Source organism: Pinus tabuliformis, chromosome Q (genome assembly GCF_031772625.1).
Source record: "Pinus tabuliformis cultivar Carrire ecotype Pingquan chromosome Q, CPIR1, whole genome shotgun sequence".
In the NCBI taxonomy this organism is placed as follows: domain Eukaryota; kingdom Viridiplantae; phylum Streptophyta; class Pinopsida; order Pinales; family Pinaceae; genus Pinus; species Pinus tabuliformis.
The window spans coordinates 985,081,454-985,107,804 of NC_142296.1; the positions used below are offsets into that span (position 1 = coordinate 985,081,454).

The 26,351-nt window shown below is 32.6% G+C and overlaps 3 protein-coding genes and 1 long non-coding RNA gene across 4 annotated transcripts; 3 read left to right on the forward strand and 1 right to left on the reverse strand.

Annotated features, from left to right (window-relative positions):
• Window positions 1-8,030: 8,030 nt before the first annotated feature.
• On the forward strand, window positions 8,031-9,269 carry LOC149222774 (uncharacterized). Its single transcript, XM_089387671.1, has 2 exons — window positions 8,031-8,558; window positions 8,814-9,269. The coding sequence occupies exons 1-2, from the start codon at window positions 8,244-8,246 to the stop codon at window positions 9,267-9,269; spliced, it is 771 nt and encodes a 256-aa protein (XP_089243797.1). The 5' UTR covers window positions 8,031-8,243.
• A 3,073-nt stretch (window positions 9,270-12,342) lies between these two features.
• LOC149222775 (lysM domain receptor-like kinase 3) lies at window positions 12,343-13,625 on the forward strand. Its single transcript, XM_089387672.1, has 2 exons — window positions 12,343-12,893; window positions 13,316-13,625. The coding sequence occupies exons 1-2, from the start codon at window positions 12,343-12,345 to the stop codon at window positions 13,623-13,625; spliced, it is 861 nt and encodes a 286-aa protein (XP_089243798.1).
• Window positions 13,626-13,688: 63 nt separating this feature from the next.
• LOC149222776 (uncharacterized) lies at window positions 13,689-14,425 on the forward strand. Its single transcript, XR_016248927.1, has 2 exons — window positions 13,689-13,785; window positions 13,852-14,425. It is a non-coding gene; the product is annotated as an uncharacterized LOC149222776 (long non-coding RNA).
• A 4,310-nt stretch (window positions 14,426-18,735) lies between these two features.
• Window positions 18,736-19,326, reverse strand: LOC149222777 (lysM domain receptor-like kinase 3). Its single transcript, XM_089387673.1, has one exon. The coding sequence runs from the start codon at window positions 19,324-19,326 to the stop codon at window positions 18,736-18,738; it is 591 nt and encodes a 196-aa protein (XP_089243799.1).
• Window positions 19,327-26,351: the final 7,025 nt, after the last annotated feature.

The following is a 26,351-nucleotide window of genomic DNA, read 5'->3' on the forward strand; positions in this document are numbered from 1 at the left end:
AGAGTTCGTCAACTACATTTCCACTTGGAAGACACTCTTGAACTTTTTCCTTGCCTTCAAGCCTTGATATCTCATACCACAAAATTTTTCAGGAAAAAAACTTAGGTAGTAAGAGTCTTTGTCTTCCTCCATCTTGGTCAACTGAGAGTTCGTCAACTACATTGCCACTTGGAAGACACTCTTGAATTTTTTCCTTGCCTTCAAGCCTTCATATCTCATACCACAAACATTTTCAGGAAAAACTTTTAGGTGGTAAGGACTTTCTTGAATTCCCCTCACATACATGTGAATTTCCTTGTATTCGAAGTTGGTATTTATCCTCTTTCTAGATAGTTGTTAGTCTTTTTCCCAAACCTTCCAAGGCCACATGAATTTCATGTTTGAATTGTATTGTAACTGTAAAATTACGCTACCAGTGCCTAGCTCTAGAGTCTTTTAGGTCTACATGTTCTGAGATTTACGTATTCACCTACCTACTCTGCGCCTCCCATTTCAGTTGTTTATTAATATCAATGTTTCATTTTCAACATGCTCATTGATTTCTTAGATTTGGACTTTCTCCAAAGTTAGGAATTTTGTCTGTCTTTACCTGCCCCTGCTTCTGATGGGTACCTTAATCTAGGTTGTTCTATTTTCCTACCCCACCTCCCCCTGATCCTCTTTTCCTAAAGCAAATCCAATTATTGGAGCTCCACAAAGGCAGGACATAGGACTTGCAAGATGAAATGTCTTAACAATCTAGGGTCAATGAATTACCCTGGCAAAGGATCAAACTGAGGAAGTGGAAACATTGCTCAATGCTATTGATCAAACTAGTTCCATAAATTTCATAGGAAGTTGGTCATTCCTACAACCAGGAAGCATTGAATGCTCCATGATGCCTCACTAAACAATGGTATGTTGGTCCTCCAAACCAATTATTCTTCCACTGAAAAAAATATTTATGCTTCAAGACCTTTTTATTAAAACAAAATAAAAAAATATATCAAAAAAACATAATAAACTAAGACTAAGTATTTCATATATTTTATTATATAATCAATCATTCCTCTCTCATTCCTCCTTTAAAACTTCAACACTATGGTCATATTTCCCCATTGCCACCTCCTTACTTGGTAGTCAAACAATGAACTTAATGGCTATTTCTCTAAATGAATATATTCTACCTCTCTCAAACCTTCCTTCTAGTAACGTAATTAAAGATAAAATATTAGGACTTTGAAAAACCGTAAAATTCCAACAATTTTCAGACATGATGTTAAAGATAAAATATCATGTCTCAAAGACTTATAATTCCAACAATTTTCATCCATCTTGTTAAAGATAAAACATCTTGACTCTAAAAAACCCTAAAATTGTAATTGTTTTCAACCATAGCATTAAAGATTAAATATCATAACTCAGAAAAACCTTAATATTTTGACAAGTTTTCAACCATGGAATTGAAAACCTTAAGTTTTTAACATATTTGAACCATGAAATTATTGACAAATTATATGACTAAATAATTTTTAAAAATGAACAAGTAAATGAAAGATTCATTATTCCAAGAGTAATTTTTATTTTAAAGGCTAAAAGTATAGCTCTTTTGAAATCTTAGCCTAAGACAACTTATATTATTACAACAAAAACCTAAAAATCAATCATCAAAAGGAAGTGTCCTCTTTCAATAAGGCATTAAATGGTTGAATTGAGGCTTCTGTGATCCATAACAATTATAAGAAGAAATTTCGGCGTAAATCACATTCAGAAAATCATTGTCGACGCGTTTCGAACCAACCAGTGTGGTTCATCGTCAGGACAAGTTGAGAAATCAGATCTATCTTTGCCAGTTAAATACCTTGAGCAGAGCCTCCAACGGCTAACTAGGGTAACGTCTAAATTTGACTAGGGACCAAGGTCAAACAAACCAGTTATAAATTAAACGTAAACTATATATAAATTAAATGCATAAAGTAAATTTAATTAAATTGGTAGTTTAATAAATGGTTAAAAGTATTAACTATTTAATAGATACATAGAAATTATAAATATTAATATATAACTATTAAAATTATAAAATTTTTATTTTTATTAAATAGGAGGCTAAGTTTAAAGCTAGATGAAAAAAATAAAATAAATAATAATAAAAATAATAAATAATGAAAGAAAAAAAATAATAAAAAAAATATATAAATATAACTATTAATTATATATATATATATATATATATATATATATACCTAAAAAAATAAAAATGCCAGGGGGTTATTTAATAAAATAAAGAATATTAGTAAAGATTTTAACTATTAATATCTATCAGGGAAAAATAAAAAGAAAGAGCGACACATTAAAAAGAAGGAGCAGGTCAGGAAAAGGACCAAAAGAAAACCACAAAGCAAGAAGGGGAAACCCTAGGAGGAAGGAAAAGACAAGGCTCCAAGGGGAACAACGAAAGCTCGAAAAGGAAAAAAGGGGGGGAAGGAAAAGAAAGACTAGGAAGAAAGGGCAGGGATCCAACAGCTACTGATCTTCCAACCATCATTTCTATTGAGATTGTTAGGCCTTCTTTCAATTTCAATAGCTTCCTTCAATTTACGATAATGGAATTGAGCAACTTTGACAATAACCTTGGCCTCCTCTATACAAACCTGATGCTTGGTCTTCTCCGCATGCTTTGCTAACACTGAAGACTTGGTTCTCCCATGTCTTAGGTCAACTGCATGTTCGCTGATCCTCTGATAGATGGAGCACCCTGTTTCCCCGATATAGGGGGTCCCACACGAACAAGGGATCAAGTAGACACCCTTCATGTCCTTAGGGTCAACGGGATCTTTCACCGATCGGAGCGATTTATGAATTAAATTTTCAACATTTTTAAACGTATCTTATACATAATGATAACAATAAATAAATTCATGGCAATATCATTGTATAATTTAAAAATTGAACATTAATTTCTAATATTTTTTAGTTTTAATCAAAATATGAACAGATGATAACAATAAATAATATTATGGCAATATCACTATATAATTTAAAATTTGAAATAAATTTCTATTTTTATTTTTTTAATTTTTAATCAAAATATGAACAAATGATAACAATAAATAATATCATAACAATATCACTGTATAATTTAAAAATTGAACATTAATTTCTTATATATTTTTACTTTTAATCAAAATAAGAACAAATGATATCAATAAATAATATAATGGCAATATCACTGTATAACTTAAAAATTCAACATTATTTTTAATATTTTTTATACTTTTAATCAAAACATCAACTTTGGTAGACTGAATATAACATAAATTATTTTTGTAATTCATTGTTAAAACAAAAATAAAAAAACATTAAAATAAATTTAAAAAATATAAGAAAAACACAATAAAAACCATTAAAATAAAAAACTTTAAAAGAAATAAATAAGGAAAAAAAATGTTAAAAAATTAAACTTATAAAAAAAACATCAAAGAATAAATTTTAAAAAAATCAAATAAATAAATTCCATAAAATTTGTTAAAAAATAAATTAAAAAAAAAAAATATATATATTAATGGTAAAAAAAAATGTAAACAAAAAATAAAAATAAAAAATGGAGAAAAAAATAAAAAATAAAAAAAAAAATTAAAAATATATTTAATTTAAAGGAAAGAAAAAAACATCAAAAACATTTTTTAATTAAAAAAAACTAATAAAAATAATAATAATAATAATAAAATTACAAAAAAATAAATAAATATAAACAAATATAAAAAAATAAATTAAAAATAAAAAATAAAATAATCGAAATAAAATAATTAAAAAAATCAATTTAAAATAATGAAAAAAACAATTAAAAATAAAATTAAAACATTTAAAAAATTATTATATATATATATATTAAAAATCCACTGGTTGTGGGGGCTCCACCGCAGGTCCCTGCCCCAGGGTCGAGCGCCCCTAGGGTTGAGCTTGCACGATCGGTTGATGCCTCATATATATATATATATATATATATATATAAAATCCACTGGTTGTGGAGGCTCTGTCGCAGCTCCCTGCCCCAGGGCCGAGCGCCCCTAGGGTCAAGCTTGCACGGTTGGTCAATGTCATATCTATATATATAAATAATTATAATTATAACTTTTTAAATGTTGTTTTATAATTATTTTAAAATGATTTTTTTCGATTATTTTTATTTTTATTTTTTTATTTTTTTTATATTTATTTATTTTATTTCTATTTTTTAATTGTAATTATTTTTTATTTTTATTTTTTTTGGTTTTTTCCTTTTAAATTATGTCTTTTTTTAATATTTATTTATTTATTTATTTTTCTTTTTTTGGTTTTTTTTTTTTTTTTTTTTACAAGTAAATTTTGTTTTTTTTTTAACAATTTTTTGTGTTTTTTTTGTCATGTTTTTTATTTATTTTTATTTTTATGTTTTATTACCAACATGAAAATCAACATTTTAAAAAAATTATCCACACTTAATATATAGAAAATTTAAAGTGTAAAAAAAATGAAAATTCCTAACATTTTAAAACAAATGTCCCTGATACATCAAAAAATTTAAAGTGTCAAAAATAAACCCTCTAAAAAACTGGGTTGATTTTGTATCAATATTTTTCAAAATTAGTATGAAAATCAGTAACATTTAAAAAAATGTTACTTAAGAAAATTTAAAGTGCCAAAAATATGCTAAAAAATATAAAGGTTATTATGAATAACCACTTTTCAAAATCGAGTGTTTTTTTTTGCTACCTTATAAAAAATGGTATTAAGTAATTTTCTCGTTTGATAGGTAACTATGTTGAGTCATAACGCTCTGCTTTTTAATCTCCATGTAATTTCTTGTATCTGAAGTATTTGCCTTCGTCGTTGTTAATCTCTATGTAATTTCTTGTATCTGAAATATTTGTCTTCGTCGTTGTTCCAGGTATTTCAGGGATGCCCACACGGAGTTAGTAGGGATGCCCATCTCCATATCCTTCTGAATGTGCACCATCTCCACCAATAAATCATTGACTTCTTTGGATAGCGCTTTCTTCTTATCTCTTTCCCGACGCTGCTTTTGAGTCATTTTAATTTCTTCGAAATATTTGTCATCGTAAGAATATTACCATTCCTCTTTATAGAGAGCTATGCGGTTTTAACTAGTTCATTAAATTCAGCATAGTAATCTGTGTGCCAAGGGATCCCGTTTGCGTCGAGGCCCCCAAACTTCCTTACTGGGGCTCAACCTTGCAGGGCTTTGTGACCATTGCCGTGGGAATATGAAGTTTCACCACTAATATTCGTAGGAATTTCAAATCTAAAACTCCCTTCAAATTTATGCAATTTGTTTGTCTTCATCATTTGAACAAAGAATGTTAATGGGCATGGGAAAAAAATTATTGTGTTTAGTAAAATACTTTGTGATGGGCAGTTTGATTGTCTAATTCCATCCTTGCTAGCAAGTGTTATCCCAAATCTTCTCCTATATTTATTTGTGTGTCTTCGATAAAATATTGAAGTGCATTCTAATCGGTATTTTATCGTTGTTTTATGCTCAAAACTATATGTACAAAATAATATGCACACAATTCACCTATACAAAAAAGAAGCAGTGGCATATCACCACCACACAACTCTTGTTAAGAAAGATTCCAAAATAAAACCTATTACACATTAAAATATTGGGTCAACTTTTTAAAAATAGATTCAAAACTAGTCTCATCAAATTAATTTTTTTAAATTAAAAATGGCGTAGGTGGAAGAATTGCCCGAACTGTCAAAAGTGACCGAAATCCGACCAAAAAAATTTCAAGAAATCTTGTAGAAGTAGTGTTTGAATCATGTTTTTGATGGTGGAAATGGATTCAGAGCCATGACAAACCTCTAAAGCTCCCAATATCTTAAAATTTTGAGAATAAATAACTTTTTGTCAATTTACAACGACAACTATTTTTGTTATTATTTAAAAATATGAATAATTTAGATAAATGTTTTTTGGAATAATCACATCATTAAAATTTAATTTACATTTATAATTAACTAATATAATTAAAAAGATAAATCAAATCTTAATGATGTAATTATTCCAAAAATATTTATTTACATTATAAATCACAATGGAAAAATATTTATTTACATTATAAATCACAAATATCTTAAATTTAATATGAATAATTGTTTTTGTTCATTGTATAACACGATCCCGATGATTACATTCCTTTGGTCGGAGCCACAATTATTGACTCACATTTAATGTTGAAGACATATCGTCACTGTCTACATTAAATGCAATGTATTTAATAATAGGTAATGCAATGCATTTCGCACATGTCACAAGACGCATATTTTAATAGGAGAATGCCTCTACGTCATCATTTGTAAGACACGTAATCAAATCATTTAACCATACACAACTGAGACGTGTAAATAACACTTTTTCAATACAATACATCAATTTCTCCTTGAATTAAGTCGTTTAAAGTGTATAGATAGATTCATCTTCTTGAAAAAGAAGGCGCCTGATTAAATTTGAAGTTTTTTCAGAAAGAAAAAGCGAAATTGTATTATATTGAGTCTATGTAACTGTTCCAGGTAGTACATTTACATGTTAATTGAGGAAGTTAAAAACAGATGACACAAAACTAGAGAAAGAGATTCTCTGAAAAAGATTCTGGAGTTCAAAAACATACACAAATACAAATATATTAGACACCTCGAGCATAACTAGGAACAAGATCAGAGATAGATATAGTCATTCATACCATACAAATGCTTGAAAACCAAAAAGGTAAATAAAAACAGCCCTGAAGGACATAAGCAAGAGATTAAAAGCCAGGGATAGCAAAACCCTGAATGATAAAGGACTCTTCGCCAGATATTACCTTCATGGACCAGGGACCTGTATCTAGTTGAAGACCCTCCTTTGACAGGCAGTCCGCTCGCTGGTTCTGAGCTCTGAAGATGTGCTGAATGGAACACCCTCTCATAAGTCCCCAAAAAAACATGATCCTGTCCATCCAGTCTACCAGGTGAGGGCACCTGATGAAGCTTTTACCATTGACATGATCGATCATGGTTTTGGAGTCCCCATAAATAGAGATGGAATGAATGTCAAAAAAAATACAAAAGGCGAGAAGACCCGCAAGGGCCTTCGCCTCTGCCACACTGTTTGTGCCGTTATCTGCGTTCCAAGAAAGACTATATTGGAGATTCTCGTCCATAATTATGAAAACCCCACAGCCGCAAGAGTTTTGCTGAGCGGCGCCATCAAAAAAGGCCCTCGGGGACCTGAAAAGAGAAACTACTTGTCCATTTCTATTGACAGCGTTCAATTTGGGCAACTTTTTCGGGACAGAGTCGTAGATGAGAATTATGTGTTGTAATATATCCTTGAGAGGCTCCTTTGCTTCTTTGAAAATAATGTTGTTCCTCCACCTCCAAGCACACCATAGAACGATAATAATGAACGATCTCCATGAATCTCTTTGCCTGCTTCACCAATCAAATGCAGCATGTGTAAAAGCATGAGAGACAAGAGGGAAACCATATAAAATTGCCAATTCGTGCCATATTTGCATAATAGATTTGTATTGGAAGAACATGTGAAAGTTTGTTTCCTCTTCTAATTCGCACATGCCACGAGAAGTATATTAATTTGGGAGAGCATCCTGATTTCCAAAACGCTGATGGGAAAGTGAGATTAGAATACAAGGGCTTCAAACCAATCAGATCTGTATAAATATCCTTTACGCATACCTGTATATTTGCGTTTGACGTTTTCCAGATTAAATAATCCTGCGGCCTGGACCCGAGAAAACCACAGCTTCTCAATACGATTCTGACTGAGTTCCACACATTATAACATTAAACAAATTCTAACAAATATTCTAAAAATTCTCTACAAATTTAGAGATTCTAACAATTCCGAATTTAAAGATTCTAAAAACTCTCTTAAAATTCCAAATTTAAAGATTTAAACAATTCTCTTTGTTTAGAAACCTAAGATTCTAAAATTCCCTTTGTTTCATCCTATTTATATGCCAGCGTTTCCTGCTTCCGCTCTCGCTTTGGAAAGAATTGGTGTTTGAAAGCTTTTGGGTGGAACGTCCTCGACAGGGAGGCCAAATTCAACATCCACTATTTTGGTATTGTTCTATTTTAGTGATAAGTTTGGCCAATTTAGATTATCTGCAATCCATCCGTATGACCTTGGGGGTTGCCAGAAAACGTTTCCTGACCTGCAAATCCAATCCTAGTAATTAACGCTTGCCAGAGTTCCAATGGTTACCAAGGCACTGCAAAGCGGAGTCTTTGTTTTTCTTGAGAATTCTGTGGTTAAGCCTGCGAGATTGTCTTCTAATGGAAAACAAAGCGTGCCCATCTCTGCAATTTCATGTAAGAATAGTATTTCAAACGCCAAACCCTATGTCTTGACCAGCAATGCAACCAGTTTTCAAACAGGGAACAAGGAAAACAACAAAATGAGCTTATTGCCCATCGGTATAGATGAGCTAAGTTGTGCCGAGGAAATGAAAATTTGTCCGCCAGTTACATCTGAGAAGCTCGAAGAATGGATGAGAGATTCTGTAGTGGAGGTAGGCTAGTAACCATGAATAAAAATATAGTAGTTTTTACGTTTTGGAAGAATCTAATGCAATATTATTGATGGGTTTGTCGTTTATGATGCAATTGTCTTGATGTGACTTTAATTGTGGATAGAATCTGATGAAATTTGATTAATTGGTTTTCATATTGTCTGGCAGAAGTTAGGAATATCATCTTTTTGTATATAGCCGCCCCCCTGGTGAAATTCTGACTTCTGCTCCATGTTACATTGCCTGGTCGAGCAGATTGTCAAGCATATTCAGGAAGCCCCCTTTCTGCACTATGTATTTGACAGAAATTCTCCTTCAGCAAGTTTGAAGAAACAAAGGGATTATGCGGATATGTTTGGAAAGGTAGACAGTTGGGCTAAAACCAGAAATTCTCTGAGAGATATATCTCCTGATGCAGTTATTCTTGTACAAAAATTGAATCAAGATCTCTCTCCTGAAAGTGAAGAAGAAAATGTGCCCTCTAATGGGAATGGAAGGCATAGTACAGATCAGCAGGGCCGCACAGCTGTTTGGGGTTTGCTCATTCAAGGTAAAAGTGTTGGAGTGAGTGCTTGTTATATTTTGAAGACAACGCAGATTGTTTCAACCATTGGATATTGCACCAGTTTCTATTTGACAAGAGCAAAGTGCTTTGGTCCAACTCTCCATATCCATTTCCAAGAATCCTGGCTTCTCTCGTCTGCACCATAAGATTTCTCAATACCAATTATTTTTCCATTCATTGAGACATTCACTACAGTTGTCTAGTGCATATATCAATTATCATTGTAATCATAGCTAAGGTCTTGCATCATTTACATGGGGAAATTCCAAATTGTGAAACCCTAATGAAAACAAGTACACTATACATTGAGTCTTAGCCTGGTCTACTGTAGTAAACAGACGTAATTCCTTTTTCGTTTCATTAATTAATTCAGAATACTGATTCATTCAAATTGGTATTTTGATTGGCTTCCTGTGTTAATTCTCGCTAACTGTGTAATGGTGGGAATTTAGGTGCAACTCTACCCAAAGAAATAGAATAAACCCATTATTTAATCCGTGTTCAAAAGCCCATCTTGTGCCACTTGAGCTGTTTTTTATCTAAATAAATATGCCAATGGCCTACTTATTCAATGCTGTTACTATCCTGTTCATTAGTAGATTTCAGGATATTTGCTAAGGATTAATCAATATAATCCAATATTTTTCAGAATAGTTTGGATGAACCTGAAAATTATGTGTTCAAACAAGTGAAACGTTGGCTGGTTTTTGATCTCCAAGGATATTATGAAGATGTGAAAATGCAGTGTGGCTATACGGTGTTGGTTTTACGGAACATTGCCGAATATGATTTTGGATCTAGATTGTGCCCTGAGGCAAAACAGAAAGGAATAATGTGTAGAGTTCTCTCCTCTGTCACATCCATTTCGTTGGTTGAACATTAATGACAATAATTCAATAGTCATGCACATGAAAATGTACCCAAGCATGAGGCTGGCCATAATCCTCTGTGTAGTATGAATAAACCCCCGAGTAATAATGCCGTAACCCTCTATGTAGAATGAATAAACTTCTGAGTAATATTGCTGTTATTACATCTACAGTTTAGATATGTTGAGAGCAATATATTCAGCAATAAGGATGCAGATGATAATTAAAAGAGATTCATATTGTGGCATTGATCTTTCAAGCTTGGCTGATTGTGGTTGTGTTAGATAAATATTTCTTGAATGAGTCACATATCGCATGAATGAGCTACACACATTTGGAATTGAATGAGATTTAAAACATAGGGGAGTTATTTGGAATTTAGGAAATGGAATGCTGAAAAACGTTTCAGTTTCCTGTTTGACCTGGTTCTTATGATAAAGGCACCTCTGGGCTACTACTATCAAAACTCTAGGCTACTTGAATATTAATGAGAATAATTGATTAGTCATGGACATGAAATGTACCCCAGCAAGAGGTTGGCCATAATCCTCTATGTAGATTAACAAAACTTCAAAGTAATATTGCTATTATTTCATCTACTGTTTAGATATGTTGAGAGCAATATATTCAGCAATATTGATACAGATGATAATAGGAGATTCATATTATAGCATTGATCTTTCAAGTTCATATTCAGGCTGATTCTGCCTGAATTAGATTAATACATCTTCAATGAGACACCTATGGCATGAAGCTAGAGCTGAGCTATCGCATGAAGCTAGAGCTGACCTATACATATTGGAATTGAATGAAATTTCAGAAGGTAGAGGAGTTTTTTGGAATTTAGCAGATGGTACGCGGAAAGATTTTTCAGTTGTCTGGTTGATCTTCAACCAGGTTCTTGTTATAAAGGCGCGTATGGACTATATTACTTTCAAAGCTCCAAGTTTCAACTAATGTAACTTGAAATTAAATGTGGGATGGTTGGCTTCTAGGATGTTTGTTTCAAACATAATCAATTGATTTTTAATCACATGTAATAGAAGGCTTGTAATAGAAGGCTTGTACTGGTTGCTAGTCTGAAACTGAGCAAAAGGTTAGTTCCATTAGTGGAATTCATAGGTACTAGTTGCTAGTCTGAAACTGAGCAAAAGGTTAGTTCCATTAGTGGAATTCATAGGCACTAGTTGCTAGTCTGAAACTGAGCAAAAGGTTAGTTCCATTAGTGTAAATCAATTACTATGGTTGGTTACTGATGTTACTGATGATAGGGCAGGGAAAATAGATTTTTTTTTATTTATTTTTACCCAGATGAACCCAGTAGCAGGCTTAATATACCTTTAGGCAGGCTGGTTCCTCTGAGTCTAAAAAAAATAAATTGAAAATTGCAAGATTAAAATACCAGAGATTTTTATCTTTACCATCCAACACATTATTTTTAATCATTACATTACAAAACTCTTTAAACATTTTCATTTTCTTGGAATATAAGATTTGGCCTATAACTGGAAACTTTCCTTCAGGAAATGTAACACTGAGAATACATTACATTAGAATATTAGAGTTTCATTAACCCTGTGAAACTTACAAACAATATAATATTATATTTTTCTTAACTCGTTCAAAGTTATCGATTATAACCCCATGGAACAAAGAGATAGCCAAGAGCTAACCACAACTTGAGTCATTCCTTGCTACTGCTCAGATCCAGCTTTCTTCAATCTCTTTGTAAAATTCTTCATATTAACTTATTCCAGTTGAATTGATTAGCAGGAACTGCATTCAGCAATAAACAGCAGAGTTTCCCTGCTATATAAACTGACGAAATTTTGGCTTGCATGGCAATTTATGATAGCTATCAGTCCTGCTCTGCTACTTCGTGATTTGGAATCACCTTCACTCCGAATAAATTTAAGCTAAAAGAAGACAAATAGGGCATGATACACACCACAGATGGATTCTGAATCCCAGAAAATGTTTGCATTGTTGTTGACCGTATTAGATATTAAAAATGCGAGGGGTTGGTGTGCTTCTAACCAGGCGGAGGAATTGTCCAGTTTCCATCGCCGCCCGGAAAAACGTCCGGCTCCGGCCACCGGCAATTTCTCCGCCCTCCGCGACCTCCGCCACCCTTAGCATTAAAGTCGACGTCTGACAAGAATCGGTGGAGGCAGGATTTGCAGAATCTGAATAAAGCTGCCGGATAGCGCCCGCTTCTAGAGGTCACGCGACCCTCGCAAAGCTCGATATCGCCAGAGGAAAGGAGAAGGCTGCTGAGGTTCCTGCAAATCGATTCACTCAGAAAATCACTACGCAAGATCCTCCATGCCTGCATTTCCCGCAAAGAGTTATGCACCACGACACCAATATCAAGTACGTCCATAATTACATAAAGTCCAGCAGCATTCTCGTCACGGAGCCTGGTTACAGAGCGCGGATCTGCCATTTGGGCGCCTCTTATCTCGCCGGGGTATATGACACAGAAGGGGTCGGGGTTTTGCCTCAACGTTCCAGCATGAAGATAACCGGAACACAGGGCTACATGGCGCCGGAATACATCAACAGCGGCATCGTGTCACAGAAAGCGGATGTGTTTGCCTTGGGTGTTGTGTTGCTGGAGCTCCTATCTGGGCACGAACCGATAAGGTATGTGGCGGATGAGGGCGGTCGCGGTATTAGGAGAATAGGGCTTATACAGAGCCTGAATATTGTTATTTCAGAGGCCGGCGATAATTTTGCAGGGAGGCTGAGGAGATGGATGGATCCTCGGCTCAGGGGCTCCTTTCCTGTAGATTGCGCAGAGAGGGTAGCGAGGCTTGCTGCTTCCTGTGTGGATCCGGACCCCGGAAAGAGGCCTGATACAAGATATGTTGCAGGGGAGCTGTCCAGAGTGTTTATCATGTCCGAACAATGGTCTGAGCGAATGAATGCCAATAAAACATGTGTCAGTGGCACCTTCGAGGCCAGATAGAGTCATTTGTGTTTCATAAATATTCCAGAGTAAACGGGTTTGGATTATATTGGTGTGTATTGCTTTGAACATTGTTGTACTGCAAAAGGGAGAGAAAAAACCATGGTGGTTTGGATTATATTGGTTTGTATTGCTTTGAACATTGCTGTACAGCAAAAGGGAGAGAAAAAACCATGGGATATATGTGAGAATAATGAAGAAATAGGATTAGTTAGTTATAGTTAGTTATGAGTTGAACAGAATAGTTGGTTGAAGTAGTTATTGAACAGAATTGAGTTTCCTATATAAGTGAAGTGTAATTGAGTAAATGATGAATAAAGTTAGTGAGTTTTATATTTTTATATGGTATCAGAGCTCAGGGTTTGAGCTGGGGTGAGAGGGCAGGTGAGGAAGGCGTGTTGTTTGTGCCACCTGCGTGGAGCCCAGCAGAACCGGTCTTCTTTGCTGCGTGTGAGTTTGTTGGGGCAGCATCTTTTCAGAACCGTCCTGTGAGCAGTTGCTGGTGTGCTGTCGAAGACCGTCGAGCCGTTTGCTGGTGTGTTTTGCAAGCTTCCACCGTTTCTATTACCGTGGTCATATTCTTTTTCAGTCGGCTCGGTTTTTCTTTGCAGAGAGAGGCTGTAGAAAAGGCGTTTTGTTTGAAGTGTGATAAAGCTAACTGATATGTCTATTTTTTTAGACTTTTTTGACGATGATCCTTTTAATGATCATTTTCTCATGAACCCATTTGGGAGTAGCAGTATTTTTGCGTCCATTGACAAAGAGTTTCATGTTGTTGACGATCCTGTCCTTGAAGAAATCACTCATGTTGTTGAGGATCACGTTGTTGAAGAAATCACTCATGTTGTTGAGGATCACGTTGTTGAAGAAATCACTCATGTTGTTGAGGATGTTGAAGAAATCACTCATGTTGTTGAGGATCACGCTGTTGAAGAAATCCCTCATGTTGTTGAGGATCACCCTGTTGAAGAAATCACTGAAATTAAAACTTGCCCGGTTGTTCGAAGTTTTATTGGATCTACTTTCAAAGATGATTGCATTGTGGTGAATCCTTCGTTGGTTCCTCATGGAAAGTGGGGAGAACATGAATTAAATTACCTCGTTCGAGATCTTGCATTGCCTCTCAATCCAAAAGAGGTTGTTGACGTTAAGTATGTAAGCAAGGAGCAAAAGAATTTCCTCAGGAAATCCAAAAAGGTGAAGATGAAACTGCATCAGCAATGGAAAAGGAACAAGCATGGACCTTTTAATAAGAAGACAAAAATGAAATGTTTTGTTGTAAGCCTAGCTGAGACTTAGACCAGCAGGCAAGATAAAGTTTAAGTCGTCATCATTAAGAATATATATAGTTTGTTATATAGTTGGAATTAAGGGGGAGTGGTAGAAAGGTATTAATCCCAACTACCCTCTGTTAATGCAGTAGTTAGATAGAGAATACAGCAGATGTTGAGAATACAGCAAATGTTCAAAGTACAAGTTCTAGAAGTCAGTTAGGTATGGTAGAAAATCCATTTCTCCATTAAGGGAGGATGTGAGAATAATGAAGAAATAGGATTAGTTAGTTATAGTTAGTTATGAGTTGAACAGAATAGTTGGTTGTTATTGAACAGAATTGAGTTTCCTATATAAGTGAAGTGTAATTGAGTAAATGATGAATAAAGTTAGTGAGTTTTATATTTTTATAATATAATGATCCGAAGACTTCCTGTGAATATGGTTTGGATGGGTCATTTCGATGGATTATAAGCAGGATATTCAAAGGTTTCAGATCTTTTATGAGCACCACTTTGAAGCCTGGCCAGAGCTTAAACCTGTTGAGATGAGATCTACCAAAGAAATGTTTAAGTGCAAGTTTTTCTTTAATTTGTTCTGGAATGTATGATTCTCATGCCCCCTTCAATTTTTTTGGACCTATGAGGCAAATTGTATTCTTGGTCAAGAAAGTAATAAACTTCAAAATACAGACAATACATTGTTTGATCTTTGGATGTGTATTTTCTGATGCATGTATTTATATTTATTCGCTTCAGTTGAATTCCTGGAGTTTTAGCTTTCCAGGTTTAAAAGAAGTGTTCATGCAGATGTGCCTTTGTGTTGATACTGCCATGGATTTTGCATTTTTTCAGTAGGAAATTGAGAACGGTTTGCAATTTTTTATTAATTAAATCTCTCTTTAATATAGCTTTTCTTATTTTTATTAATTGAATCTCTATGTAATATATAGCCACTTTCTATTGAATCTCTCTTTAATATAGCTTTTCTTATTTTTATTAATTGAATCTCTCTTTAATATAACTTTTCTTATTTTTATTAATTGAATCTGTATGTAATATATAGCCACTTTCTTATGAAAGTGGAAAACTAAGATTCCCATTTAAAGAGAGCCGTGCTTGGATGGGAAAACTATGGCAATGATGTCTCAAATATTTTGCGTAAATATAAGAGAATATATTCCAAAACGTTGGGATTGCTTGGATTCATGGCAAGCAATATCATTAAATACTGATTAATCACGTTAAATCCAGCGGATGGATGTTTGAAAAGAATGACAGTATTTTCCAGGACAACGGGAGAATCTTTTTTTCAAAGTTTTTAAATTTGAAAAATTATCATCTTTTTCTTGATTTTATACTACATACATATAATGTGATGATGTTTATTATATAAATAATGTTTTAATTGATGGGAAAGAAAGTTTTTATATGGTTTTTAATTAAATTTTAAACATAAAGTTTGTAGTTACAAAAATTTATTTTAATGTGATATGTAATTATGATTTTTTTTAATTATTTATAATTTTATTAATAAAAACAAAATTACAATATAACAAATTGAATTCAATCATATTATTCTTTTTTTTGGTATCTCAACTCGCTTGACACATCACTATCAATAAACCTCTGGTGGTCTAGGACTTGTCCTCCTTTGTAAATTGGTTCACAAACAAAGGCATTTGAACCTTGGATCTGCTTGCCTAACACGTAACTACTAGTAAACCTCTGGGGTCTACCACCTGTTTTCCTCTCCGTAAACTGAGTCACAACTAAACCTCTGGGGTCTACGACCTGTCGTCCTTTCTGTAAACTGGGTCACAACTGGGGATTTGAACCTTGGATCTCTTAGTTTTTACAGATTTCACATTAATTCGATCACAAATTTAGTTGCCCCCTTGAAACAACTCAATTACTCTTTATTTATTTTTTTAATTTTTAATCTAACTTATATTATATTTTATTATTATTATTATTTAGTTAAAAATATGTTTTATTATTATTATTATTTTGTTATGTTATTATTATTATTATTATTTAATTAACTTTATGTTTAACACTTCATTCATTAAATGCTCCTCTATATCTCCCCTACATCTACCATACTTGGTTGTCAACATTCACTCGGGCTATAAATCTACTCTTAGCCCAATGATTTATATTAAAAATTTATATATTAATTATAAATTAATGTATTTTTAATTTCATCATTATTGTAAGAACAACTCTATAATCCAATATGAGGTAGATATAGCAACCAGACAAAGAGATGTTGTAGTATATCATTAAATAATAATAATAAAGTAATGATTAAAAGTAAAATTAATAATAAGAATAATAAGTAGATACAATTCAATTTATTATATGGAGTGTAAAGAGGAATTAAATTTGGGAACATTTCCTCATATTTTGCACTCAAAAACAAAGTCACATGTTGAGATATTTAGAATGAATATGTCTTAGTATATATATAAGTTTGTATTCTGGAATTAAGATGGATTTATGTTGGGGTCTCAATAACATAATAATTTTATACTCTTTCTACCCTTTATTGTGAGAAATATATCTAAAACCTTTCATAATAATGAAATGTGAGATATATAATCCCTTTCATAATCAATATAAAATTGACAAGTAATGTTTATATAATGGGAAAAAAACACTCACAATTAAAAAAATGTGTGTAATTCCATTTATAGAATTGTCATATAATGCTTTTAAAAACATTAACAATAAGAAACATATATTTCAATACCGATTATAAATAAATAAATAAACAATAAATAAATAAATAAATATTATAAATAAATATATTTCAATACCGATTATAAATAAATAAATAAACAATATCCATATTAAGTGATATATCAACTTTATTTTGTGTATAAAGGTGTTTTCTACCCTCTAAATGTGATAGCAAAAGTGTTTTGTACCATTAAATTGTGATAGAGATAAGTGCAATGGATATGTCTAATTAGTTGATGTTCAATATGGAGTTCACATGTTCTATTTCACCATTTAATTGTGATAGATATATTGTGATAAATGTGTGTAATTGTTGAAATGCTAAGTTGGCATATTATATCTATTATGTCAAAAAACATAATTTTATCTATGTAAAAATATTCTTAAAAGACATATATACTTTACCTTTCTAGTTTTGAACTTGAACATCTGACCTGGTAAGAGAAAACACACCTCTAATTTTGAACCTAAACCTCTAAACTAGAACCTAAACCTCTGACTTAGTAAGAGAAAACATATACTCTTAATTATTAAACCCAATCAAACCGTATAAAAACATTCAAATTATAAACTAATCAAACCTTATAAAAACATCCCAATTAGACATTAGATCTAGCCCTAGCCATCCAGGCTAAGGCAACGTAGCTGCTAGAAATATACCGACATAACCAGAATCAATTAGCTGCTAAAAATATATCGACATAACCAGAATCAAATCATCACATTATATGTATGTAGTATAAAATCAAGAAAAAGATGATAATTTTTCAAATTTAAAAACTTTGAAAAAAAAGATTCTCCCGTTGTCCTGGAGAATATTGTCATTCTTTTCAAACATCCATCCGTCAGATTTAACGTGATTAATCAGTGTTTAATGATATTGCTTGCCATGAATCCAAGCAATCCCAGCGTTTTGGAATATATTCTCTTATATTTACACAAAATATTTGAGACATCATTGCCAGAGTTTTCCCATCCAAGCACGGCTCTCTTTAAATGGGAATCTTCGTTTTCCACTTTCATAAGAAAGTCGCTATATATTACATAGAGATTCAATTAATAAAAATAAGAAAAGCTATATTAAAGAGAGATTCAATAGAAAGTCGCTATATATTACATAGAGATTCAATTAATAAAAATAAGAAAAGCTATATTAAAGAGAGATTCAATTAATAAAAAATATGCAAACCGTTCTCAATTTCCTACTGAAAAGATGCAAAATCCATGGCAGTATCAACACAAAGGCACATCTGCATGAACACTTCTTTTAAACCTGGAAAGCTAAAACTCCAGGAATTCAACTGAAGCGAATAAATATAAATACATGCATCAGAAAATACACATCCAAAGATCAAACAAAGTATTGTCTGTATTTTGAAGTTTATTACTTTCTTGACCAAGAATACAATTTGCCTCATAGGTCCAAAACAAATTAAAGAAAAACTTGCACTTAAACATTTCTTTGGTAGATCTCATCTCAACAGGTTTAAGCTCTGGCCAGGCTTCAAAGTGGTGCTCATAAAATATCTGAAACACTTGAATATCCTGCTTATAATCCATCGAAATGACCCATCCAAACCATATTTACAGGAAGTCTTCGGATCATTATATCCCATGGTTTTTTCTCTCCCTTTTGTTGTACAACAATGTTCAAAGCAATACAAACCAATATAATCCAAACCACCATGGTTTTTTCTCTCCCTTTTGCAGTACAACAATGTTCAAAGCAATACACACCAATATAATCCAAACCTGTTTACTCTAGAATATTTATGAAACGCAGATGACTCCATCTGGCCTCGAAGGTGCCACTGACACATGTTTTATTGGCATTCATTCGCTCAAACCATTGTTCGGACATGATAAACACTCTGGACAGCTCCCCTGCAACATAACTTGTATCAGGTCTCTTTCCGGGGTCCAGATCCACATAGGAAGTAACAAGCCTCGCTACCCTCTCTCCGCAATCTACAGGAAAGGAGCCCCTGAGTCGAGGATCCATCCATCTCCTCAGCCTCCCTGCAAAATTATCGTCGGCCTCTGAAATAACAATATTTAGGCTCTGTATAAGCCCTATTCTCCTAATACCGCGACCGCCCTCATTCGCCACATACCTTATCGGTTCGTGCCCAGACAGGAGCTCCAGCAACACAACACCCAAGGCAAACACATCCGCTTTCTGTGACACGATGCCACTGTTGATGTATTTCGATGCCATGTAGCCCTGTGTTCCGGTTATCTTCACGCTGGAACGTTGAGGCAAAACCCTGACCCCTTCTGTGTCATATACCCCGGCAAGATAAGAGGCGCCCAAATGGCAGATTCGCGCTCTGTAACCAGGCTCCATGACGAGAATGCTGCTGGACTTTATGTAATTATGGACGTACTTGATATTGGTGTCGTGGTGCATAACTCTTTGCGGGAAATGCAGGAATGGAGGATCTTGCGTAGTGATTTTTTGAGTGAATCGATTTGCAGGAACCTCAGCAGCCTTCTCCTTTCCTCTGGCGATATCGAGCTTTGCGAGGGTCGCGTGACCTCCAGAAGCGGGCGCTCTGCAAATCCTACCTCCACCGATTCCTGTCAGACGTCGACTTTAATGCGGAGGGTGGCGGAGCTGGGCGGAGCTCGCGGAGGGTGGCGGAGGGCGAAGGAATTGCCGGCAGCCAGAGCCGGACTTTTTTCCGAGCGGTGACGGAAACCAGACAATTCCTCCGCCTTGTTAGACTACTCCAAATTTATTTGGTTGTGGATGTTTGCCGTAATAGTTGAATCAATTTAGTTTCTAAATAGATCAAAATGCGAAATTGGTTTTACTTCGGGATTGAAACAATGCTAAATTAGTCAATGTTTATAGTAGGGTTGCTAGCGGTTTAGAGTGAGTTGAAGTTATTTTGTTTTAAATTTTTAATTTATGTTGGTAGAAGTTGAATTTATATTTAGCTAGTAATATTAGATTAAGAATAAAGTAGCTATATAAATTAAATGGTTAGTAATAATTATAAATATTAATTAAATGATTGGTAATAGTTATAAACATTAATTAAGAATAAGCATTAAAACAAACTTTTCATTATATAAAAATTAATAAAACTATAAAAATTAACTAAATTATAACTTTATTTTTAATTATTGTTATTATTATTAACTATAAAAATAATTAAGGTATAAGTTAAATATATATACACATTTAAAAGAAACATAGAATAAGATTCCTAACCATGCAGATTTACAGTCACTTTATCATTAAGATTCTTAATCTGTGAATAAGTTTTGCTACAATAGCATGGGACAATACTATGACTTATTAATGCCACACGTCCAAAAATACATAACTCACTTGACATGACACTTCTTCATATGATTTTTTTTAATTTTAATTAATTTAGTCAAAAGGACATAATTGATTTGGAGATAAATCTTTTTGATTTGTGTATATTATTATGAATATTCTATGAAAGTTGAATCTCTAATATTTTTTAATAATTGAGTTGAGAGACTCATTCTACAGGGAAATGTGAAGGCTTTGTATAAGTATGTCTATCCCTCTTAAAATAGAAATAAAATATTGTGTAAATAGAAAAACAATGTCCACATACAAAAAAAAAAAAAAAGAGGAAAAAAAATGTTATGTAATCTCTATAACATTCAAAAATACAACTTAAACAATAAAAAAATACATTTTTTTTTGCACTCTAAAATAAGTTTGTACTTGAAGAAATTTGATCCCTATTGACTCATGTTAGATCTACGATTAAGATGGATTTGCACTGATTAAATTAAAATTATAAAAAATTTACTAAAAAACATACCCTATCAACATGTGTGTGTGTATATATATATATATATTTGTGTTTTTTTTTTAATTTATTAAATACAAAAATATAAATTTATTATTAAAATAAATGAAGACTCATTAAAAAAAAAAAAAAAATTATATATATATATATATATATATATATATATATATATATATATATATATATATATATATAATTCACCACGTTATGATAAGTTTTCACACCTGTTACAGCCTTCCAAAATCTTCTATATTGATATGTGATATGAAAAGAAAATTTCAATAAATACATTTTCAGCCTAAAATATTATCATCTAATAAATAAAATTCTACATACAATGACAACCCTTATCCCGATTGCAGATTCGTTCAATTACAACCCTTATCCAGATTGCAGATTCGTTCAACCTGCTGACATGTCTGTTCGGACCCACTTGTTTATCTCCGTTTAAATTGACGGACGTTAATGTTGATTACGAATGTATTTATCACCGGAAAATAGTGCAGCCCAAACCTATCCCTTAACGAACTTATCCCTTACAAAATTCAATATTGACACAATTGCATGCATACATGAACAATTCATAATGAATCATTTACATCATACTTTAAAAAAATTGCCAAAGAGTTCTAATGTCATTAAACATGGATAGAATCAAAAGAAAGAGTTGTATTAGAGATCTTGAATCAAAGGAGCATTTTGGATACAATCCTCAAATATTCTATGGTAAACATCATGAATATAAAATTGTACAAGAAATAAAAAAAATATAGCACAAAGGGATCTCATGGTTTTTAATATAGTTAAAATATATCTATTTATGTAAAATTACCAATCATGGCGAGAATCTACTAAACCTACATATTACTACCTCAAATTTAAGTAATAAATTGAATTCATTTACCTTCCACTACTTGACCTTCAAAGTTGGCATTTCATCCAATTTCTTAGCAATATACGAGCTTGGCACAACAAGGATTATCGCTAATGGAAGAAGACATAACCCAAAACCACCCTCCTTGTAGATTCATAATCATATAGTGTGATCCTTGTAGATTTCATAATCATATAGTGTGATTAGGTCCTCCAACTACTTACCCTCATATTGTAGGCATTGAGATGTTAAGATAACCACTTTGGCTTGGTGTTCATTCTTGAAGGAAATAATAAAATTCAAAGAATTTACTAGAATGATAATGGATTTCTCCACAATAGTTCTCACAAATATTTGATAACCCTACTTGTAATAATGAATTAAATTAAAAGGTGTGGGATTTCCCACTTAAGCTCTCGAATATGCTTGAATCACCTAGAGACATTTAGATCTTCCCAAAAGTAGTCAAATTTAACCATATTTTCTTAAATCAATTCAAGAAAACATGAAGTTGTACTAGATGACACATATTTGCTAGAATCTAATTACTTCACATAAAACATATGTTGATAGAAATCTAACTACACACTTTGATCTTTGCCGATTGGAATACATCAATCATGGTTGCCTGTATTATAGACTAGAAGATGAGATATAAAGAATACCAAACCTTGCCTTTCTATATCATATGGGGAATTTGGAAATGCAAGAATATGTTTGTTTTTGAGAATTTTTCATTGGACATCAATTAAACCAGTATTAATATATTTTCATACTTCAATAAGACTTGTCCTTGGGTATTCAAGGGTTTGAAGAGATGCATTAAATAGGTGGAGTTTTGGCATTGATACCCAGTGAGGTTTTTTTACGGGGCTGCAAATAAGAACATTTATGGGAGTGGTGCATATATAGTTATTAAGCTTGGACAATACTATAATTTCTACTGGTTCAATGGGATGGGCACCAACTCGAGGGTAGAGATCATTGCACTATGGGGTATATTATATTGTGCAAAATGGTTATCCATAGAGGTAATAGATGTATTTGGTGACATAATGCAATTATTGAGTGGGTTTCAGACAAGATTTCCTTTGATCCTCCCATACTTGATTAAAAATATGTTTGTACTATTTGATGGGTTGACTTTTACTCATATATTCTGGGAACAAAATAGGACTGCAAATGCATTATCAAAATTTGGCCATCGATATCTTCCTAGAGAGATCATCTACATTGCATATAATAATCATTATTATCTGGGGTAAGGGATAATCTTCTATACATGATATATCATGGGATTTTTTTGTTTATTGTCATCAATGTTTCTAGCAATAATATACTTGTTGCGGTCATATGTAGATATGATATTTCTATTTAAAAGATGTAGTTGATTTTGGATGATTTTTTATAGATGCCATATGGGATACATTGGACATATTGTTAAATAGGGGTATCTTTGGTGATTAATGCAAGAATGATGATAAATATTAATATATGTAAACAGACTTATTAATAGAAAGTATGTTGATTTTTTCCTTCTAAAGAAGAAGAAGAAGAAGAAGCAAACTACACACTCCAAAATGAAGACTCTCTACTAATTCTTAACAAAAATTACAAGATACTTCAATGACATGAAAGTGAAAATTTTCCAAAATAATAAATGAAACATTTATAACGAATTCCTCACCTATAAATCCTTCATCACTAAGTGCACATAAAATGAAAATATAAATGTGTATCCCTCTTCAATTTCTCTAATAATATCACCCTAAGATTTGAATAATGTAACAATAAAATTTCCCTTTTCCCATCTCTAGAATGTAGTAACACATTAAGAGCAAGGTAGTTGAGTTCTATAGAGAAAAAAGACCATTGTAATGTTGTAAAACCTTTACACCTTACCCATAACAAAATCTTTCCTCAAGACCCATGACAAAATCTTTCCTCAAGACCTTATCACAATATATTTTAATAATTACTTTTTCAATGAGGAGAGAATATATATATGTGTGTGTGCTTTTATTTAATAACATAAATATTATAATGAATAGATACACAATTTCATTATTATTTTATTTTTTTTTGTATTAAGTTTTTTTAATTTATTAGGGATCTATTAGAATGGAAAATATGAGTCATATAGTTTCCATGATCTATGTGTCTTACAATTTTTAAGTTTTTAAGGTACTAATCAATTTATGCATTCAAAATACAATTTGAATAATTAAAAATTACATTCTCATTTAAAATATATATTAATAAATTAAAAAGGAAAAAATACTAAAAACATAATAAAATAAATTTTGAATTATATTTATTTTAATGTTAAACAAAACCTTTATAATTCATATATATTTAAGAAAGAAAAAAATATTATAAAAAATAAGTATAATTTCTATTTATACATCAAATAAAATAAAATAAAAATTACATTAACATTTATATTAATTTCATGCATTTTCAAACCTAAATACTTTTAATTACAATAATTTTAAATTACTTAAACAAATATTCAAATTTGTCATATTCACACTCAGATTCAAAATCTTAAACAAAATTCTAAACAAAAAATGACTTTACAAATAACAAAAAGGTAGGTGATAAGAACCCTTACCCTTACAGCAATATGATGCATCTCAACCAGCCTAGATCCATCTTACCCTAGGATCTATTAGGCACCAAGAGGGATCAAATATCTCGAGGTGAAAACCTCTTTTTTTAGTGCACAATTTGAGGAAAGGTTTGCACCTCGAGAGATTTGATCCCTCTTGGCGCTTGATAGATTTGGGGTTAAGATGGATCTAGGTTAGTTTCAATTGTGCGTGATCACAACAATTTTTATTTTATCTCTTTCTTTAATGTTATTTTGAATGCAAAGTGACAATGTAATAGCGTTGAATGATAGAAAATGTGGATAATAAAAATATAGTCAACATATTTCCTTCTACGATTTTTATTGCCACACCTATTAGTTTTGCCATCTTTTCATATCGATCATATGAAAAGGGTGGTTGAAATTATAGACCATTCAAATCTTTAAGTCAAGATATTGTAGTAAACATCATACCTTGTCTCTCTTGCTCTCTAATATTAATAGTAGCTTTTTCCAAGGTCAATCATTGTGACTTATGGAGTGTTAAACCCCAAATAATTTTCAATGGTAGTTGTTTTCTATTACCTCATTTGAATGCAAAGTGACTAACAATGTTGAATGATAGAAAATGAGAATAATAAGAATGTAGTCAATTATGAATAGTTTATAGTTACACAAAGCAAACATTTCAAGTAACATTTAAAATGAAGTATTTATTTATGGTTGAATTATTGTAACACAGATGTCAATGCATGTCATCAATATTTTTTTGTGCTTACATTGAAATCAATGCATCTATTTAAATGAAAAACCAAAATATTCATAAGATGGAAGAGTTTGTCTCTCTTTCTCTCCATATCTCTCTCTGCCCCTATCGTCTATATCTATATCTCCAAACATATTTCCTTCTCTGTCTCTCTATCTCACTCCCCAAATACATATTCTCTCTCTCTCCATATCTATCTATCTCTCCCTCTCTCCCTCTCCTTGTCTCTCTCTTATTCCCTCTCTCCACTCTCCATATATATCTCTATCTCCCTTTGTCTGTCCTTATTTGTCTCTCTATCCCATCCCTCAAACATACACACTCTCTCTCCATATATATTTATCTCTCTCTCTTCCGCTTCACTCAATCTCTCTCTCCTTCTCTCTCTCTCTCTTACCTTCCACTCTCTTCTCTCCCTCACTCTCTCTCCATCTCTCCCTTGTAATTCACGCTCTCTCCCCACCTTTCTCTCTCTATGTCTTTCTTCTTCCCTCCCTCCCCCCTTCTCTTATCAAATAGGATCAAGAATAAACATCTACATTGAAATCAATGCATCTATTTTAGTGAAAAACCAAAATATTCATAAGATGAAAGAGTTTGTCTCCCTCCCTCTCTCTGTATCTCTCTTCTTCCCTCTCTCTCCTCCCGTTGGCTATATCTATATCTCCCTCCATATTTCCTTCTTTGTCTCTCTATCTCACCTCCCAAAACACACATGCTCTCTCTCTGCATATCTATATATGTCGTTCTCCTTTCCTTCATCGATCTCTAATCAAATAAGATTAGGAATCAACATCTACATTAAAATCAATGCATCTATTTTATTGAAAAACCAAAATATTCATTAGACAAAAGAGTTTGCCTCTGTCCCTATCACTATCTCTCTCCTCTTCCCTCTCTCCCCCCACCGTCTATAACTATATCTCCCTCCATCTCTTCTTCTTTTTCTCTCTATCTCACTCCCCCAACACACACACACACACACACTCCATATCTATATATATATCTCTCCCTTCCTCTTCCTTTCCCTCTCTCTTCCCCTTCTCTCTCTCTCTCTCTCTTCCCTCCCTCTCTCCTCTCTCCCTCACTCTCTCTCCATCTCTCCCTCGTAACTCCCTCTCTCTCTCTCTATCCACCTTTCTCTCTATGTCTTTATTCTTCCCTCCCCCTCTCTTCCCCTCCAACTTTATCTCTGTCTCCCTCCCTCTCTCCTTCTCTCTTTATTAAACTTCATATTCATACCTTATATTATATTATATTAAAATTCATTATCCTAATATATTAATATATAATATACATGAATATTAAATTTATGACATATATATCCTAATACATTAAT